The sequence below is a fragment of the Lepisosteus oculatus genome, chromosome 3 (genome assembly GCF_040954835.1).
Source record: "Lepisosteus oculatus isolate fLepOcu1 chromosome 3, fLepOcu1.hap2, whole genome shotgun sequence".
Lineage (NCBI taxonomy): Eukaryota > Metazoa > Chordata > Actinopteri > Semionotiformes > Lepisosteidae > Lepisosteus > Lepisosteus oculatus.
In genome coordinates this window covers 23,080,510-23,102,006 of record NC_090698.1, presented here as the reverse complement: position 1 = coordinate 23,102,006, position 21,497 = coordinate 23,080,510, and the positions used below count along the sequence as shown (strand labels likewise).

General features: G+C 33.8%; 1 protein-coding gene across 2 annotated transcripts in view; it reads left to right on the top strand.

Annotated features, from left to right (window-relative positions):
* tmem8b (transmembrane protein 8B) overlaps positions 1-21,497 on the top strand; it is a 147,517-nt gene that overhangs the window by 56,587 nt on the left and 69,433 nt on the right. For both annotated transcript variants that reach the window (XM_015340190.2, XM_069187026.1), the window contains exons 3-4: positions 8,308-8,515; positions 20,328-20,461. In XM_015340190.2, coding sequence (XP_015195676.1) covers positions 8,308-8,515; positions 20,328-20,461 — 342 coding nt within the window. The remainder of the gene's footprint in view (positions 1-8,307; positions 8,516-20,327; positions 20,462-21,497) is intronic.

The window sequence follows — 21,497 nt, the reverse complement described above, 5'->3', positions numbered from 1 at the left end:
CTGCCTATTTCTTAGCATGCGCATGTACAATATATTTTCAAAGCTTGGAAATAATTTATTTTATACATGCAGAAAGCTACGAAACAGCTTTAAACAAAATGCCTTGAGCACAAATTGGCAAAACAGTGAACACAAGGACACAAATGGAAACTAAGGGGAACTTTGTGCTGGTGGGAGTAACCATGGTAACACCCACTAACACCAGTAGGGCTACTGATTCCCCCTGACATACTGTATATTATTTTTACATCACCTGCGAAACATTTCCTTGAATAACTGTAATGTAGAGCACAGAAATCTGTGAGAAGGCATTGGAGGGTCATATTTAAATAATGCAATATTTGGCTTTAACATCGACCCCATTTGGTGACTGTATCAACAGCGTTCATCAATATCTTAGAGAACTGTTCCACAGTTTTTTGCTTTATTGTCATGATAACCATCAACACGCTATTAATAATCAAGAGTTATTACTTTAAAGTACTGTAGAATTATAACAGGAGTATTGAATATCATGAACTATTTTTTTAGCTTTTTAATAATGTGTTTCAAGAGTGAACACAAATACATGATTGTCCGCACAAACTATACGAAAGTAAGCACAGTCACAAATGAGACAAAGCCATTTGACTAATCTAGCCCATTTTGTAATGAGTAGCTAACAGATTTGGGGATCTCATACATTCATGTTTTGAAAGGAGCCAAAGTACTGACTTCAACAATTTAGCTTGTTTCATTTTCCTACTACTGTACCTTTTGTGTAATGAAGTGCCTCCTGTTCTGTGTTTTAAATGTACTTCCACGTAGGTTTATTTGTTAGCTCTGGTTCATACTTCACGGCTGATTAAAAAAATATAACAATACTCAAGAATGGGAAGAGTCCACGTTTAGCTGATTTGATAATGTTTTTTTTTTTTAACTGGGATTTACTGGGATATGTTACCAATGAATTCCTTTTGGTTTATAATTGAAAAAATCAAATTCAATTTTAAAAATCAAAATTTTGAAAATCATTTGCTACTTCAGCAACCTACAGTAAATATAAGAAGATTGTTAAACTTTAATCACAGCAGAATTGGTTTAAAATAAAATACTGTATGCACTCTACATGGCTGTTTGAACAAATAAACTATGTAAGGGGGTTCAAAGTCAGTTCTTATAGGGACCTATCCTTTTCAGTGTATGTAGTCTGATTGTTACTGAAACCTGAGGTTTAAATTAAATAATTCATTTTTATTGTGATATACAGTAAATTTATTCAGGTGGAATTATTAAGTTACTAAGTCATGTCATTGAAGGTGATGTATTGTTAGTTTTCAAACAATTAATGCATATGATAATTGGCTTGATTAGCAACCAAACATGCTATATGGGCACAGTGGTTTCCCTTCCTTTTTAACTTCCTTATACTATTATGTACTGTATAGGTACCTATAAAATCAGTTAATACAATTATGACTGCACCATTAATTGATCACACCAAATATGCAATTAAGAGCTTACAGAAGATAACAGAAGCCAGAAGACACTGGGCTATCCAGGAACTGAGTTTGAGATGCGTGTCCTAAGGGAGTTAACAATAAAACAAATTATACTTTACTAATTTACTCTAATTTACTTTTTTAACTTTTTTTTTTAATTCCTTATAGCTTTTACGAGGATACATCAGGAAACAAAAACATGACCGTATTCCTCAGGCACAGATAAATATTTTTTCTACAAATTAAATTCTCTAATGATCATAAGGTACATTGTAGAGCACTTTCTCACAGAAAAGAATCTTCAACAAAACAATAATCTCTGAGGATGATCAGCAATGAATACAAGGTGATTTTTTCTCCTTTAGTGTACAAACTAGAACAATTTCCTCACAGATTGTTGTGCTTATATTGAACCTTGTTTACCTTTCAATACTGTATATCAGTCATACAACTGTTCAAAGTAAATATTCCTGTCAAATGACCAAATAAACCTGCCTGTCTGGCTTACCTGATCATCAGTTAAAGTGAATACCACTGAGACAAACAGGAATCTGCATAAGATGCTTACTAACAAGAACAGGTCATTCGTCCCATCATGTTCATTTAGTTGCCTGAAGCTCATTGATCTGAGGGTCTTATCCAGCTATTACTTCAAAAGATCCCAGGGAATTGGCTTCAGCAGCGTACTGTAGCTGACACCTTCCACCCACCACTAATGCCTCCTGTTATCAGTCCTAAATACACTTCCTCATACCATCCAATTACACTCTTCTTCCAGTTGTGTTCTTGTTTTACTGCTGAGCATAATGTAATCCTTTGGGCTGACATGAGCTTCTGCATTTCCTTTTAAAGTACTATGATGCAAATGAAGTCCCAGGATATTGTTTTAAAGGCATTCACCCATCTATTTGATTTGGTAAGGTCACATGTACAATTCTGAATCCCTTAGTGGAGGCTTCACACTAAATTTATGTAAATGTATTGCAAGGAATGGAAAAATCTGTAGTCAAACAACCTCCATATCACTGTATTAGCTTTAACTTGGCTTTAATGCCTTTGGCCTATTTTAACCTGTAAATGGACGCAGCAGGAAAAAACTATTTCAATTAATTCCATTTTGTTAGATCTTGGTACATACATGCCAACAGTCTTATGTGACAACCTCATGTTTTTGGAGTTCAAAATGATATTTTGAGGCCAAATTCGAACTACAATTTACTGTAGGTAATTCAGCAGCTTAAAGTTGATTTCCAAAAACACATAAAATGGTTGCCTGCCAATGGCTGAATGTTTTGAGTGGAATCTGCTACATTAAATCTTTTTCTTTTCTCATTTAATGATTAATCCATTCGTGATCAGGCAGACAAGAAGGTTGGCACCCATCTTAAAGAGTGCTTTGACATGCTCAAAAGCTTTGTGAAAGGTCAAAAACATATTCCTCAGAAATGCCATTCAGTAGATGAGATCTGATTTATTTAGACATGGGGCTGCATCACCATACACAGCCTTCAGTTGTCGATGGATAATCAGCAGATGTTCCTGCTTTGTTGTGCTTTACCATGGCCCTTCTTGATTTCAGTGACATCCTTGCTTTAACAGATCCCCTCACTCCAGCTGCTTGCCTCTAACGAAAAAGAGATCAATGATTTCTCTTGTAGTGTTAGAAATGAATGAGTGTGCCATGAACCAAATGACTTCACTGAAATCTAAACATATGACATTCAGACCTTTCAGACCTGCTAGGACTACTGTCACAAAGTAAAGACAAACATATAAAGTAAGGGAACTCAAATAGTACATTCTTACATATTATCAAAAGGTAATAGCACCCTGTTATTTGTAAAAACTGGTAAGTAAAGTAATGGGTGGGTAATGCTTTAACCTGTCTTCCTGTTTGTCCATATCTGAGACCACGTGAATATATCTGCTATATATAAAGTCTTTACACGCAGCTTGCTTCTGTAAACATTTGTCCCAGTATTGTGAAATTCATATATTTTTTCTTCATTTTACAAAAGGCAGTGTTCTTATTATTTCATTCTTCATGGTTACCAGAAATGTGTTTAAAACTAAGGAAAGCTCATTTCCTGTTTACAAATAACAGTTTCAGGAGTTGTTGTTTTTTTTGTAGCCTGCTCTTGCAATCCCACTCAGACTCCAGAAATTCAAAAGATATTGAGCATCACCCTGGGATTTCTCCAGTTCCCCATGAACATGTTGTCTTGTTGATTTACAGAAATCTAGTCTCCAATACAGGTGCTTTCGTATCCCAGTGAAACCTTAAAACTGATAAAACTGTTAAAGTCTTCAGCGATGTTGTGTTTAATGGGAGCTGTCATTTTGAATCCAAGAAAGAGCTATTGATCTTGAAGCAGCCAGCCATGGCTGTTATCCATCGATTCAGTCATCCTGCTGCTTCTGTTTAACAAATCCTTCTATATCTCTGCCTATTGCAAAATATAAGAGCTAGATTAATTATAAATTCTCTGCACAGCATCCTGTGTAATCTGTACAGTGTGATCTACAACATTTATTTGTCATGTTAACACTGAGTTAACTATGCTTCTTTTGAAAAGATAAGGAGGGGATCGGTAGGAAAAGTACAATGGGTGGTTCAGAAGATTTTATTGTCTAGATAATTCTTTCATGAGACATGTAATTACAGTATCTGCCCCTCACACTGGATGCTTTCTTTTGTAGATTTCAGCCAAGACAACAGCACGGTCCCTAATTTAGTAAACTCCACATGTTATGTTATGGATGCAAAGATACAAGACAGCTTACATTTTTGGTGTAATGTAAGCATCCTTCTCAAATGTACTGTACATATCAATATTAAAAATATTTTATGTTTCTGTACCACTGTAACATCCCAATCAAAATAGTCACATACTTCATTCTGTATATATCCATTTTCAGAATTCATCTTCCTTGAAACCAACACTGAACTGCCTTCCATCTACTGGACTGTAAACATATCATTTGGTGACTTTACATTTTTCTTAAGATTCGTGATTGTAAAGTAAATTTAATCTATTGTCTTGTTCTTTGTTTGATCTGTAACTAATGTATAATTCTATTTGCTCTATAACTAATCTGTAATTCTGATTCTGAATGTTTTTCTGTATTATATTTCTAATATGTTGTGATATACTGTACAACACAACAGTATTTACAGTATTATAACTACCGTGATTAGATCACTCAGCCTTCATGCAGTATGTAACTTAATTACAATTACCTGTAATTAAGGTATGTTGATACATACAGTACACTATGGTACTGTATGTACTGTACAGTATGTACTGTATGTTGATCCATCACTGTACAGAGTGAAATTACCTGTATATTGTATGACACTTGGGATAAAAAAGCCATCAAATTATATAATGGCTGCTATACTTTGGTTGCACCATCAGTGAGTGATATATCTATAGTATACAACATTTCTTAGGAATTCTTTTCAACTCAATGAACTTTACAGTAGACTGATAGAATTAGTTGAATTCCACACATGAGTTACAGTACATGCATTACAATCATATTGTCCTTCCCTGAGCCTTTTCCTGGCATAAGCCAACATGTTACATTCCCTACTTCAGTCAAAATCTGTATAACAAACTCCTGTTTTAAATTCACAACTGAATACTTGTGATGCTACTGGGAGATTTCCTAAAATCCGGGTCTACTAAAATGAGACAATGGAATAAAAAAACCTTACTAAACTGCTTTAAGGAGCTTCAACAATACAGTAAAAGGCTTTTAACTAACTGCAGTTAATTTGGAGAACTATCATTTAGCTAACATTAACTTTTCATTTAGCTAACATTTTATGTAAAAAAATCAAACAACCCTTTGTAACTCATAGAAGTAACCATTTATTTGTTCAGTCTTCCAGCTTCCTGAGCTAATCTTCATTTTAGTATTAGAACAAATCATATTTATATTTTGTTAGAAAAAAAATGTATAGTCTAAGTGATCTTAGCTGTGCATTCACTTAAATCTTCAGCATGTCACACTTTATGCTTTTGAAATAAACATAACCTTAAAGTAAGGTGAAACACTTTCATAGTGGTTTTTGAAGATTTTTTTTCTGCTGTTCTAAAATTAAGTTATATGATTTGGTATGAAACATACATTATAACACATCTTAAGAAATTCATCCATGATAATAAATTTAGTTTATTTATAGTTTATAGTTCTACTATGGGCCTTTAACAAATAAACTACAAAGCTGAATAATATTTGACCTTTAAGAGTATGAACATCACTCTGGCTGCTCACAGCAGTTGATTCAATTATGTGGTTTTTATGTAGTGCTTGGTATAAAGAGTAGTTTGGGAAATGTAGGTCAAGAAAGGAAGTCCTATAAATTCAGTATTAATGTGTGGGTGAGATGTTAATTGGGTCATAACAAACATGTGCCAATTTTACAGAGAATGATATAGCAGGAATGATTTTGCCCCATCTATTCTGGAGGGAAGAAATCACAGGAAATGTATCCCTAAGCCACCATGAGTCTTCTCCAGGGTTTACCGAAAAGCTGTTCTTAATTCCATTTGCTCTTCTCAATCTACAATATGTGACCCTTTAATCCCCAATTAAGTAATTTGAACTGGTAAAATGCCTAATAACTAAGAAAAACCCCTTCATAATTAACTACCATTAGAAGATTATTGGGTTACATTTGTTTTATCTTTTGACAGTTTTAACTGTCAAAAATGTTTTTAGCTTTTAGGTTTTTCTTTTGACAGTTATGCATGAACAGAAGGGTGAGGCGTGAGAGAGAAAGCTTGATTTCTCATGAGAGTCTTCAGACATGCTGTAGCTCAATCTCGACATAGTTAAAACGAAGAAAAGAAGAGTTCAAGAAGGCTCTGTAAAGAGGGCATAAGGAATAAGAAGCAGCAAGACAGAAGACTACATCTTTGAAATTGCTTTTTCAGTACTACAGTAACTAACTGTAGTAGCTGCTTTTACGGTATGTGTTACATACTGTAGTATATTGAGATCTACCACAGATCTGTGCTCCTGAAATCACAAACAAGAGTTGTCAAGTTTTATTAAATATAAAAAAATCTATTAAGGCAAACAAAAAATATTTATCATTCTGGCCTTTCATTTCAGTATTGGCTATGAACATAAGGACAAAGGAGCTCTGTCTAAACTTATTTTGAAAGACCATGTCAATACACTACAAGTTAATTTTAATTTAAGTGTCTCTAACAAAATTAGTTTTCCAACAACACTGTAATATTTCCTGCTGAGGAAATACTTTTTGCTTCTCCCCCCAAAAATGCTACCTAGAATTAGTTTTTTTTCTTTCTATGTATGCTCCAGAGAAATCATATACATGACATGAATGTTTTCAGACAGTGTAATGCAGTACAGTATTCTCAGTACAGCATATACTGTTACCATACCTAATTTGCAATCAAAAGCATAAATTATCCTTTTCAAATTATATCTATCTGAGTTCAAGCAAATATGTCACAGATTAAATACCTAATACAAGGGTTGTATTCATCTCTTTAAAAAAATAATTTTTTTGCATCAAAACCTCATCACAAAGCAGCAAACCTCATCAAACTTTGAAGCTGATCTTCAATGAGCTCTAGCTCGAGTTTTGCTAGGATTTGGGGCTACAATCAGCCTGAATGAGGTGCTTTACTAAATGGGATTCAAATGTTTAATGGGACCTTGATTCATCAGTGGAAAGCACATCAACTCACCACATAAATCAATCATAAATGCATTTAATTGAAGATTACAGCAAAAATATAACACTTAAACAGGCATTAATCCTAAAATCTTCAGGGAGTGCTTCTAAAGACAGTGCGTTCTGATTAAAAAGACTATCCTCTGAAAGTTAGCTGTCAGTTAGCACTATCATGTGTTCACATTATGGCTAAGTCACATTGGTACTGTGGCAGATCCTTCTAATACTATCCAGGAAAAGTCTAACAGTATGAGACATTGATGAACCAGCTTGCAGATACCCAGGATGTAACTTATTTTTTTGCTTCCAACAAGGATAGCATTAAGAAGGTGCAAAATTTAACAGAAACCTGTTTTATTTTTTCTTATTTCACACCTTATACAATATGCCTCTAATGAAAGAGTAACAGTCACCCAGACTATACTCCTGTGTGTACTACAGTACTTTCTGTTAAAAAATCGCTTGTAAATAAAACATTATTATGATTTGTTCAATGTATCTTTTACCAAAGAAAACATTTTTCTTATTATTCAATAAAAAAATATATTAATTCAGATGAAAATGATTGTTAAAATGTACTTTAGGCATACAGGTGAATAAGTCTAATTATTATCTTCTGAATAGCCTTTATTTTATTTCAAAGCACTCAGACATTTATTTTCTCAGATTCCCAGACTAGGCCTGCAAGAGACAATATTACATTTATAATCCCGGACAGAGCATCAAGATTTTATGCCTTTTAAGGAGTCTGACATTATTTTGAAGAAGATACTTTTGAAATGATAAACATTTGTATGTCTAAATTTTATTATTAATAATGATATTCATAATAACATTTGAATTAGTTTCCCTTTTATATGAATTTTAGTCAATTACTTGGAAAATTACTTTTTTTAATTGTTTCATAAAATACCAATAGTAAAAATAGTCATTTTTTTGCTGATAATAAGAAAAGCAACATTTATAGGCATAAGGCACTGAAATCAAAATAATTTTGTATCAGGCAGCTGTAATCTTCTTTCTGTTTTTCTATTGGTTTCATTTTAGCTTTCTATTGTGTTCCTAGTTGATGCGCAAGCTTACGGTCTGTCACTTTCTGGGCTGCAGGTATTTCAGATCCGGAGCACCTCCTGTTATCAACCCCCTTCGCACCCGGTTTCCTCGAGACACCATCATTCCTGGGTCGTTCGCTGTAACCCTGACTTGGACTCTACCCAACAGGACCACTGGTGTGTTCAATGTCACCAGTCCTCTTCCTGGAGACTGGTTCCTGGCTGCACATTTACCAAAGGATGAAGGAAAGATTTCTGTTAAGGTAACGTCAGCTAAAGTAATGTAATAATTAAGGAAAGTTAAGGAATGATTAAAAAAATATATATTTCCCTAAAGATTATTCACACCTTATTTAACACAAAAGTAGTACACACTGCACTTTCAATGACAAAAATGACCTTCCTTATTGATTTTTCCCTACATATTTGATCCCTGATGACCTCAACTATAAGTTATGCTAATGAAATTTTGAAATGCTATACCTGCATGTCATGTAAATGGCTTTTGAATAATACCTTTATCTTTTTTTTAAGAGAGAAATTTTTTCTTTTTCTTGAAAAAAAGAAATTGATATACTACATTAGGAAAATTACTGGGTCCCTGACCAGAATGGCCTAAGACAGCAGCTGACAGTAAAAAGAACATAAAAAGGTTACAAATGAGAGGGAGGCCTATAAAGTCTGTTTGGTAGTGATACACTAATTGACCCAAGGATCTAAAAAAAGTTACACAGAGACATTAGATTTAAGCAAAGTACAGAGTTTAACCTTCTATTCCACTACTCCAAGCTTTCTGTAGTCTCCTTAAGATCATCTAGGTCAGAGTTTTTTTTTATTACTTCACAGTATGTGTAAGTGCTTCATTGTAGGAAAGAATTGTGTTTAGGTAGTTCTGATTGGCTAAGATTTTAACATGATTTTTGTATACAGAAAGGAATTGAATCCTTTAGGCATTGCAGTACTTAATATTATGTTAAAGCAGAACCATAATATGTTGAATTGAAACTATTATTGGGAAGTCAATTTGGTTATTTATTTAGGGGTTACAAATCGCTTGTGCATTAAAGAATGCAGATTGAAATAACACTAAATCATTATCTAAGAGGATATTTAGTACAGATGCTATTCTTCTGGGGTTTTTATAAGTCTTCTGTGTTCCCTTTAAAGTGATTTACAAACAAAAGCTGTAGTTATCAGCAAATACAGCAATATTGCTAGTAGGCATTGTTAGTCTTGGTTGCCGGTCTGTGTTCTAATTATTAGTGATTTGCAAGTTTAATCTTGTTTTTTTTTAGTTTACAATTTAAGGCTTTCACATCTCTTCTGACAGAACATTTCTAAGCACAATGCTTGTTTTTGGAGTAATATTAAATCTTTTCTTTTTTCTTTTCACTTTCTGATGGTAATTGTTCTTGCTTTAACAGTAATCAAATAGTCTATGAACTAATGAACTGAACATGGTAAACAAAGGACAATTTAAACACTCTAATGCCTGCTATAATTTATGATAAATTTCAAAATTATGCTGCTTTTGCAATCTGGGACTGGGGAAAAGTACTGTAGTTTTGTGTTGCGATTCTTTGTTTTGTAAAAATAAAATAGTTCTGGTAAAAGTCATCATTAAAATATTAAGAGATGCCATTTTTAATTAATCATAGTTGACTTCTGGGGAAAGCTATTTCATGTTTGCTTGAATGGAACAAGGAGTAAAATATGCCTCTGTGTATTCAGCAATGCACATATAAAACTTTCACTTTATACTGTACATTGTGCAGGGGCTGAACATAACAGGTGAAAGCTTGGCTAATGCAAATCTATTTTATTTCATCCTCTATCAGACCAGTTCTCAGTAACAACACTCTTTCTTTATTTGTTTCAGGAAATAACCCATAATAGTACACATTAGACTCCGACTCCCCTATGACCCTGTATTGGATAAAGCAATAATAAAATGGATGGATTATTAATGATATAAATACTGTATCACAGTATCACAGCAAGTAATACTGTACATAAAGGTTTAAGACTAACCATGAACAAAGGCTGTTTTAGCAGAGTATCAAAGCTACCTATGGATTACCATAGCTCCTAGCCAATTCCTGCAGGCAAAAATAATTAGTGCAGTTGATTTGGTAGGCTTAAAAGCCTCCCCTGAAGAATATGTATTTGAGGTATTAATTGATGTAATTCGGCACTTACCAGACGTAGAAACACATGAATATCGTGTAACTCTTTTTTAAAGTACCATTAGGCTACAAGATATTCAGATGCTGAAAAAATGTTGAAATGATGTAAAAATAATTTCCCTTTACCAGTTTAGGCTAATGGCAAACAAGACCCCTAAAAGAATGATTATTATTCTTAAAAGTCTTATTTATCTATTTTACCAGAGAAAGCACTGATTTATTTTTTCCTCTTATATAGCAATAAGGATAAAATAGAGGAATTCCATCCACCATCAGAAAGCCATTCATTCCTGGTAAGGTCATAATAACCCAGAGCAGAAACATACAGTAGTGTGCAAGGCCCGGATACGAGAACACAGGAAGAACATGCAAAAATCCAAGCATCAGAAACCTTCTCAGGTCAGAATCACACCCTGCCCCCTAGAGCTATGAGGCAGCAATATTAACTACTGTACCATACACGCTAAGCCACCTACAGTATTTAAAGAAGTCAACAATATTATAAAGCGATGTTACGGATAAGTGTAGCATGAGGTACGAAATGTTAATGTAAGGACAAATAAAAAATGAAAATGAATATTCAGACTATTCAGATAATCAGAACTTGCAAACTTCTTCATTAGAATCATGAAAACTTTTTACTGTAATTTACAGTATACACAGTGTATACACGTACTGTAGTTTATAAATATACAAATGTAGTTTGTCTACAGTATGTAATTCATGTCATGTGCATTTTATACAGTTTTAATGAGATCCTGGTGGGCCCCTGAGACATATTTGTTACAATCTGCACAATTACCTTTCGGTTTATTTTGCAGTATTTGAAATGGGTTTCTGCGTCAGTAACCTCTTCTGCTAAGAGGCTCTTTGATTTGTTACACCACCATGTAATATCATCAAAGCATTTCTGACTGGAAAGAACACCTACGTACTAAAAGGATCATTGCATAATAAAATGGCATACCATACAGTATGTATTTTACACAAGATGAGCACAAAGCCAGATTTGTAAAAAAATCTTGATCTTAGGCCAATATAATAATCAAACATGAAGTGCTATTACTGTATTTATGAGACCATATTATAAGCATAAAACATGAGGTAATCCGATTATGAGACCAAAGCTTTTTAGCAAACTAATGGCATAGGAGTAGAATTGTATAATTGAGGACATTGAATATTTCAATCATTCAATAACACGCTCTAAAGGAGAGGTATTGTGATATTTATCGTCACTAGGTTTTATATGAGACATTTCACCAATATACAGTATGCTTCCAATCAGAGCAATGAAGCTCAAGGAATGAAATCATGACATATTTGGTGTTGCAGTAAAATTTAAATTTAAATTATTCTTGAACGCAATCCATATATTATAAGCAAATAATTCTAGTGCCCTTCCTCAAAAATTCTTGAAGGTTCTTTCTATAACAAATGTTCCCCTCCAAAATGTAAATGATTTGTATGCTTTTAATGTTCTCTAAGATTAAACATTTTGTAATATAATGTAAAAATTAAAAAACAAATCAGAGAAGGCACACAATTTACTACAGTATACTGTACCATTAAAACAGCTTTATAGAAGTGGTTCGACACACATACGTGTAATATTTTCCCTTGTGATTCTGCAGTTATGCTTTTTAAAGTTTTCTTCTGGTTTCACTTTCTCTTGAAATGACAATCTGTTTATGTCCAAATGGAAGCTGATGAATTATGTGAAATTTCAAACTGATCCATTTCCCTAAGAAAAAAACCTGTTGCGATGTGTATCATAGCTCAATACTTGTTTCCTTCTTCACTGATTACATGCAAGATTGCAATTCTGGTATTAAATCTTTATTGTAAAGACACAACTCCAAAAACACATACATTACATAAGGGTGGGATTGTCATTGGATTCTTGTAAAAGGTGCTATCCTCTAAAGGCGGAATGGTTTGTGTTTCACAGACTTGTATTTGTCCAACACATTGCAGTTTAATATCAAACAGACGTCCAAGACAACTGAGACCTTTAACAATTTCATAGACAGAGACAGATGGTATACATTTGTGGAAAAGTGACTTCTCAATAAAAAAAAGATTTCATTAGTGCAACAACAAACCAATATCAATAGAAGAAGGAGGGGAAAATGTGTAATTAGTCACTTTTGGTAATTTGTTTACCATTGTTTAGAACTCATTACTTTTTCTGACATGGCATGCAAAGCAAAATCTATCAACTAGTACTGTATATGTTTTAATGAATTGATGTGAAACTGGTGAGTCATTACAATCTGGTAAGTCTCCCTGCTTGTCTTAATGATGAACATGAGCAATGAGTTGGCATTAAATGGCAGTCAAGCTAACTGACTGAAAAGAACTTAATTTTATAACTTCCTGTGACTTGATCACTGGAAACTTGTAGTTATAATACTGTGGAAGAGAAATGGATTAATAATGTTCAGCTCTTAATTCAGCTGGAAACCATATAGGGATACTGCTTTGTATAATGCACAGGATTTTCAAAAACAGAGGAGATGATTAAAATGTCAACTTAAGAGTTGAAAACTTAAATCTAAGAAAATCAAGTGGATAACTCCATGATTAAAATAAGCAGAATGCTAAAAGACAAAGATACTTGTCTGCAAATGATTGCAAAATGGTTCTTTTTCTTTTGGACTCCTTATTACTGGAGGTCATATAGAACATTCAATGCGGATGAAAATAACGATTTTAAAGAACATATTGTTCTCTGTGAAACATACAAACATTTTAATTAACAAAATTATGTAGCATACTGTAACTGAGTTTAATGATACCATGATCATTTCAGTCAGCTGAGATTTTCCTTTTAAATGTGACTCTTAATGAAAATGAATTCAAAAGTTAAAAAGATGTGAAACAACGCATGTACAGTACAATTAATAAAAGCCAAATCTTATTTTCATAGGAACTGACAAAAGATTCTTGGTTTGTGAAGATTCTTTTAGCTCAAGTTTTGTTCCTTACTTTGTCTTGAAAGTCCTTTAAGCATTATTAAATTAAATGTGCAGTTTAGGTACCTTCTTTATAAAATGATACTTGAGTTATGTATGCTTCAATTTATACTGTAAGTCAGCATACTGTTTTCTCCTGGAACCCAGCATTTTAATATTTTCCACTTAAATGATTGTGTCTGTTTTCTCAATTGAATTATACATTTATAACCTTAAGAATCGTTTTAGGAACTAAAAAAAAAAACAGAGAATACGAGTGTTAGCCCAGGTTTAAAAAACAATCCATTCAAAAACCTAGCACAACTTAATTGAGTTCATGATCTTTTCAGCCTTTCTTAACAGTCACTGGGTCACTATGTACATATAAACATAAAGCAAATCTCTGCACTGCTAAGTAGTGGCAAATTAGACAACTGAATGTAAAACACAAACAGCCTGGCATCAATGTTTTGTGTTCAGCAGCGATGATCTTTTCTATTTTACAACTTACTTAAAATTTAGATGCTGTATTGGTCTAACCTGCCATTTAAAACATTCTCAGAGCTATAAAATCATAAATTTAAAAGGAGTTAAAGCCATTATATTACACGATGACAAATTTCTCTTTCATATGCATGAAAGTCTCTATGGTGGTTCTATATAAAACCCTTGCTGCATTTTACAACACCAGCTGTGCCTTATTTTATGATTTCGGCTCTGTGCAAATAGCAGATGGGACCCTTTTTCTAATTTGTTCTTTAATGGCAGCATTATTTGAGTTTTCTCCTTACATAGTTCCCCAAAGTTCATTGGGCATATACAGATCAGTAAAATGTCTACTTTGTTTATTTTCCTAAATCAATTTTAATTATTGCTTAACACATTCCACCTTTCACACAAGTACATACTGTGTACAAGTGTGCCAGAGAAGTAAAAGAAAATCTAAATGTAAAAAAGAATTTGTGAAGATATAGATAAAATCCAGTAATGCCATTGTGAAAAGGGTATTGATATTTTGGCATTAACCCACTGAGTCTGAGGGACTGCCAACTGGCCTAGGAAGTCGAAATCCCTAAAAGTATCCATGGGGAACAAATGTCTTGATTGTACAGAAGGCTGATAACCTTTAAAGGGGTATAATGATCAATAATTTCTGACAGTTATAATAATAAGATTAGAGGAACAAAACAGCATTTTATAGAAATGTTTGGTGTTAACATGCTCAGCTTGAGAGTCAATCCCTGGCCAAGATGAGACAGTTTTTCTCAAAGGAACAAAGCAAAGGAGCACTGAACCTAAAGAATAAGATCACATTCATGTCTTAACCATTAAGAACTGTATGTATAAGGTTTGTATTAACCTGTTTGGGTTGAGGGGTGATGCTTGCCCATTTGGATGAGACAGTCAAACCCCAGGTGGAAGGAGGAATGCAGAGATAGCTGGGCCTGGATGTACAGTATAGTGGATGGGAAGACTGCAGATGGACACTAACACAATGAACTCAATGAAATGTAAAAGCAGAGAAAGGATGAGAGAACAGTAACAGGGAGAGCAGAGGAAACTTAAGAGGATTTTTGGCAAATGAAAGAAATATGAAAGATATGAAATAAATGAAACAGGCATTGGCATCTTTTAAGCAGCCTTGGCAGGTTTTAAATGTGAGACTGAGATGTTAGCACATGTTTGCAGGAGTGTCTTAGTTAAGATAGATGGGACTTAAGTCCCACGGCAGATGTCAAGTCGGGATAAGAGGGAGATGTTGATACGGAGAAGGAGCAATAGTGGATTTGAAAGGTTCAGAGGGGGTATTTTTGTCCTGAAAGGGTTCATTATCTACTTACAGTAAATCCACTACAGAGATACACCATTAAGACCATTGCTTGAGCTTGAAATGTCAGGTCTTTGATTGATTTCCTTGAGCAAACAGGTGGATACAGAATTAGTACCCAAACAGCAGCAGTTTGAGTGCAAAAGGAAAATTTAGCAGACACCAATCAATGATGAGGAGGAAATGGAGAATTTAGACGGTATAGCAATAAGACAGGCATGTGCAGTGAGAACTGAAGCAAAACATCACTTCTATTGTGTCAGAACAAGAAACAATTAAAAATAGAACAGCTCACTCTTTTATAATACCATAGTGGATGATAATGAAGTTGCTGATGCTTTCGAAACTGCCTATCAATAAGCCCAAATGGCAATTTGAAATGAAAGACTAACATCCATAAGGGCCAACTTAACACCTACACATGAGGTTCATGGACAATGAAACTCCAGTACATCCAGCAGCAGTACACACCTCAGCTACAACAGGTAACAAGAGAGTTTTAAGTGCAGTATAATAAGTACAGTAGCTAGCTAGTGAGTGAAGATGATTTGACCTGATCTTTATGTATCTCCTCTAGGATGTACTGTAGTTTGATAGTGAAGTGACATTGTGACCAATTTGGAGTAGAGTAACGCTTATCTGAGTTTGTCTAAAATAAAATAAATGAAGTATTCATACTGTACCTGTAGCAGGATGGGAAGGAATCCTGGTCATGAAGGCTCTGAAAAAACAAGATTGACCCCATCCCCATGTGGCAATCTGGTTGTATTGAGAGCACTGGAAAGATGTACAGGGTGATTTACAACAGGTGATTCCCTTTTATATATAATTTGAATAAGTTAAACGAGTTGTCACAGTGAACATGAAAAATGACACAAAAAATGATGACGTTGTCTGTGCATGAGTTAACAACTCTTAATGTGGGTTTGTTGATTAAAATGATTTTTGATTGGGTTTTTACCGAAATATTAAATATGGGATTCTTGTCTGTAGGTTATTAACCCATTAATAGATCAACAAAAAGATGACCCCTTCATCATAATACATTGGTGGAATATCATTATTTTGTAAAGGACCTGGTACAAAAGAGTAAACACCTCAGGCAGTTGGCAGCAGGTGTTTTCCCCATGTCATGATTAATATAGTGATGGAGAGGTCTGCAAAGGTCTGATATCATCTGTTCAGAAGAACATTATTCATGAAAATACTTCAAAGGCCTTTCAGTGCAAATATAGGTGTCAGAAGAATTATTATAGAATATGTAATACTGCAGGATCACTTTTTTTCATGTATGTCAGAGATACTGAACATACATATTCCAGAAATATGTCTATAATCAAAAAAGTTACCATCTATAGTTTTGCAATGTACTGTAGACTCACTGTGCTTCTGATATGCTTTGCTGCTTACCATGATCACTTACTGTATACTGTATATGCAGTTTTTCTAAATGTATTATTATGCCTGTGTATTGTTGAAATGTGAGTCTTACAGTATGTACAGTATGAAGAAGAAGAAAATGTGACTTCAGTATATCACGCAGGTAAACAGCACTGAACACAGAAGCAGTAACAAAAAGGTCACATTTCTTTTAATATTTTTCCAATCTGCTGATAAAGTCATTTATTTCACTTTAGTGCTGTAGAAAGGTAGAAAAAATAATCATTATGCTATATGGAGTTTCCTGCAGAGTTGGCAGGCCAGGTGCATATACAGTACCTCTGGGGCATATGTATGCCAGTAATTTTCTCTGTAACTCAGGCATGGAGAACTGTTCCTTTCTAATACAGCAGAGAACAACAGTACATATTTAATTTTAGTCCAACATTATCTTATTTGTTTAATCTCCTTAAATCTCCTTCCTTTTTAAAGAAATTACATTGGACATGCTTTGTGGTTTTTTAAATTCATTAAGATCAAATTATGAGATTACCATTCAGGCAGGGGCAAGAGTTGTATAGTTAATTTCACTCCAGCTCAAAAGATCTAAATATTCAGTCTTGCAATGTTACTTCTTTAGCTAAAAGATATTGTTAACAATATGTATTTTCTCATTTGTTGTGTTCAAAATTGATTTTTGGTTAAAGTTGCTTCTTCCACGTCAGTGGAATGTTTAATTCCTTGAAAAATTAGTGCGGTCTACCTCATGCAGGTACAGTACATACAGTAATGTACATGGAAAGAATGAGACACCCGAAACGCTATGTTTATTTTTTTCTCTTTTCAGCATGGAATAAACCTTTACTTGTTCCTTTGCAGTCTATTCATGCTGAAGTGGCTACCTACTTGAACCAATGTAACGTACATTCTTTGTCTTTGGAATAAAGTAGTGAAATAATTCTATTTGAATAAAGTTGGATGTCAAAACCTTGTCCGTCCCATTTAACAGAATATGAATCAACAACGAGATCTACTTGTTGATCACTGGAACAGGATAGCCCAGGACATTTATTTAGACATGAATTGGTAGAGGAAACAGATAAGATACTGTAGTGCTGGAACTGTTGCAATTGTAAAATGTCAAGTACTGCATATTATGTATCCTACAATCTGTGATTTGGTTCTGAAAACTACCTTTGCTTTGAAATCTAACACTTGAACACTGAGTGCATGAAGAAAGCCAGTGTAGTCTTGGCTGGGCCTGTGTGAAAATTGTCATGTTAGAAGATGACCTTTCTGTGTGCGTCACCTGTGCACCACACTGCCTAGAACTAGGGTTATGGTTACCATTAGGCAGGGTCAATGGAAGGAACAGTGATGTGAGATGTTGTCTATATAGAGTACAGCTGTATTAAGAAATGAGACTTTTATACAGTATAGAACAACAAATTATTATAGGAGCTTAGGGTTAATTACACCCCAATCATGTCTCTGTCTCTACCAATGTAATTGAGCAACGCACTTATGTGCAAATTATTCTCCCTGGCATTGATGGACTCAGAGCTAGTCAACAACAAAGCTCAGCTTAAATCTTGATTCATCACTGGAAATAACATTTTTATTAACAAGCTTTTGTAACCACTATTACCCCCACTTGCTACCTAGAATTGTTGTGTAACTTTAAGTTGATGAATAAAGATTGTGCCAGAGCACTGTGAACTATGTCTGCCATATATCTTCGGACTGTTTCGTCCCTAATTGTCCTGTTCCAAATCCCAGTGACAGCATTTTCTGTAGCTCAGGCCAGATACAAGTGAGTGCAAAGGTTTTAAAGACAGATTTGCACATCCTGTCTTACTGAGGTAATATATGGGGTACCAGGGTGAGGACAATAACCTCCATCCATCCATTGTCAAACTATTTTAGATAGATAGAGATAGATAATACTTTATTAATCCCATAGGGAAATTGATGAATTTATCCAGTCCAGCATCACAGGGATCTTGGCAAGCAATGGGTGCAAGACAGGGTATACCCCGGACAGGATGCCAGTCAGTTGCGGGGCACACACAGACACAACCACACACACTTACACCAAGGCCAGTTTTCGGATGAGCCAATTAACCTACCAGGTTGTCTTTGGATTGTGAGAGGAAGCCAGAGCACCAGGAGGAAACCCACACGAACAATTGGATAATCTACAAAGGCTGCGCAAATAAAACCCCAGGTCTGGAATTGTACCCAGGCCCCAAGGCTGTGAAGCAGAAATGCCAAGCACTATACCATTGTACCCATTACAATAACAGTCTAACCAAAATAACTAAGCAGTCATCCTAAATTATTCTAATAGACAAGAAACGGTTGCTGTGTGAACATGAATGTGACAGTTATTGCGATATCCCAGTGTTTAGCACTCCAAGTGCTCAGCTCTTCTCTCCAATAATCAGCAGTGGCATCTTAATGATGAATGGTTGTTTTCATAGTGATGTGATGAGCACAATATACAGTGCTTGCGTCATGACATTCTCACACCGAATGACATTCCCTGAAATTCAAATGCAACTGTCACTAAATCTAAAACAACACTTATTTCTTTTTTACACACACCAACACATTTCCCAAGTGCTTATTCTTAATTCGTATTGGTTACCTAAAGGCTTATACTGTAGCACATTTTTACCTAAATGGATGCCACAGAGTTTTAATTACCTCCCTATCTTTTGATTAGGCATACTCTCTTTAACCTCTTTATTCTTATCATCTTTATTCAACAGCATCAATAATAATAATAATAATAATAATAATAATAATAATAATAATAATTCTGCAATTTCCCAAACTGGATCAATAAATTATCTAATAACAACAACAATACAGTAGTTTAGACAGAATGTACTGTATTTTTCAAAATACTGAATCCAAAATAGATTACATACATTTGGTACTGGACATCGTTATTTATTTGACAAATCTACTGTATCCATTTTAAAAATGAGACTGGGGAGAAAAACATATACAGTATAACAGAAATACTTGAACTGTGTATTTTTTTAAGCCATAAGATCTCTCAGTGGATTTTTCCTAAAAAAATCCTTTCATCCTATGTGTCATTCAGGTCTTTATGTCTGACATTACTGTCTTTGCAAGAATTATTTTAAAATAGAAGCTTTTAAGATGAAAACAAAATTTTGCTTTATTTTACATTACTATTATATATTATTATAAAATATGATTCACATTGCACCCTTTACAGAATTTGCATGAAATCATTGATTTTTTAAACTATGCATTTTATACTGTGAGAAGTGTTTTACAAGATGTTGTTTAAGTTCTCAGTGATTTATTGTTTTGTCATTGACACATAATTTACATAAATTGATTTAATAAAAGCTTACTAGCATTTTTCATTTTTATTAGGAAACCTAGTTCATGCCATTTATAATTATGAACTGCATGGAGGAAAGTATTTACGAGAATTTGAGAAAATATTGATATAGACATAATTCAGTTGTATTACAAATAATAATGTATGTTTACATCTGTTAGCCTAATATTTACAGTAGATAGAATGAGCTTATGTTTTCATTGTAAAAGAACACTTGCATTAGGTTTGTTGGATCACAGTGGAATTACTGGATTGCATGGAATTTACTTTCAGGCCCAGATAAATATCTTCAGACAAGAATAACAGATTTTTACATATGTTGTTATTATTCCCATGCAGGGGCTCTATGAAGAATGCCAATACCTCTTTCAGCCCCAATTAATTGTGCAGAGATTGATTGGTATTCCTGTCCTGTATCCTGGATACTTGATAAAGCAAATAATCCCAGTACACAACAGATCGGTGCTTTACAAGTAAGTGGCAGTATTTAACATATCTTGGGAATGCTACAGACATGAGGGCACAAGTGCATACCTGTACATGTATACCAAAGTTTGTTGTTTTTCAGACTACAGAGATTGAAGTGTAGCCTGTAATAGTTACAGATCCAACACTACAAACATATCAGTCTTGATGTTGTCTATTTAATAAAGTTAAGTTACATTGGGACAGTACTGTATATACAGTTGATAGTTAGCTACAGTTAGCTGAAGTTGTATGTTGTCTTATGCGACCAGGACACAACAGAAATTACAGGAATGTTATATGTTTTCTGTGTTCAGTAAATGATATTTACTGTAGCATTATCACTACAAGAACACTTTAACAAAATATTAATCGTGTTTATATTATTATTATGGTTTATTATAATATGTATAGTATATCTTAAGGTCAATATTCAATTTGAGGTTATACAAATTATTGCAATTTCATATTATTCTTTCTATTCAGTTGAAGCACATCTAAACCATTTGAGTCAAGATCTTATATGATTACTGTATGCTTCATCAAAGTACTCAATAAATGAATAGCAATGAACAATCAACATATTTTCTAAGCTCAAAATGTTCATGGTAGTTCTAGGAGATAGACATGAACTAAAAGATAAGCTTCACATTAATGGTACAGAGCCTGTGTAAAAGTAATTTACCATTAAAAAAATAATGTATGACATTTAATTAACATGAGTGGAGCATACATTTATTAAAAGACATGAATATACTGTGAAAGCTGGGAATGAAAATGTATGATATATGTTAACATGATATAAATGTCATGACATGATGTATTTTTAAGAGGAAATATTTAAATACTGTACGTAATAAAAGATGAAAGAAATTATTTAAGTCTTCGAAATTATGACATTAAAGAATATTTCTTTCATTGTCTGGAAGAACAGGTAAGCTAAATCAAACCAAAGAAATTACTGTAACAAAGGAAGAAATAAATTATAACTTGTATTTATTCAGTATTGAAGAGAACAGCAAAAAAACATATTTAACATAATCA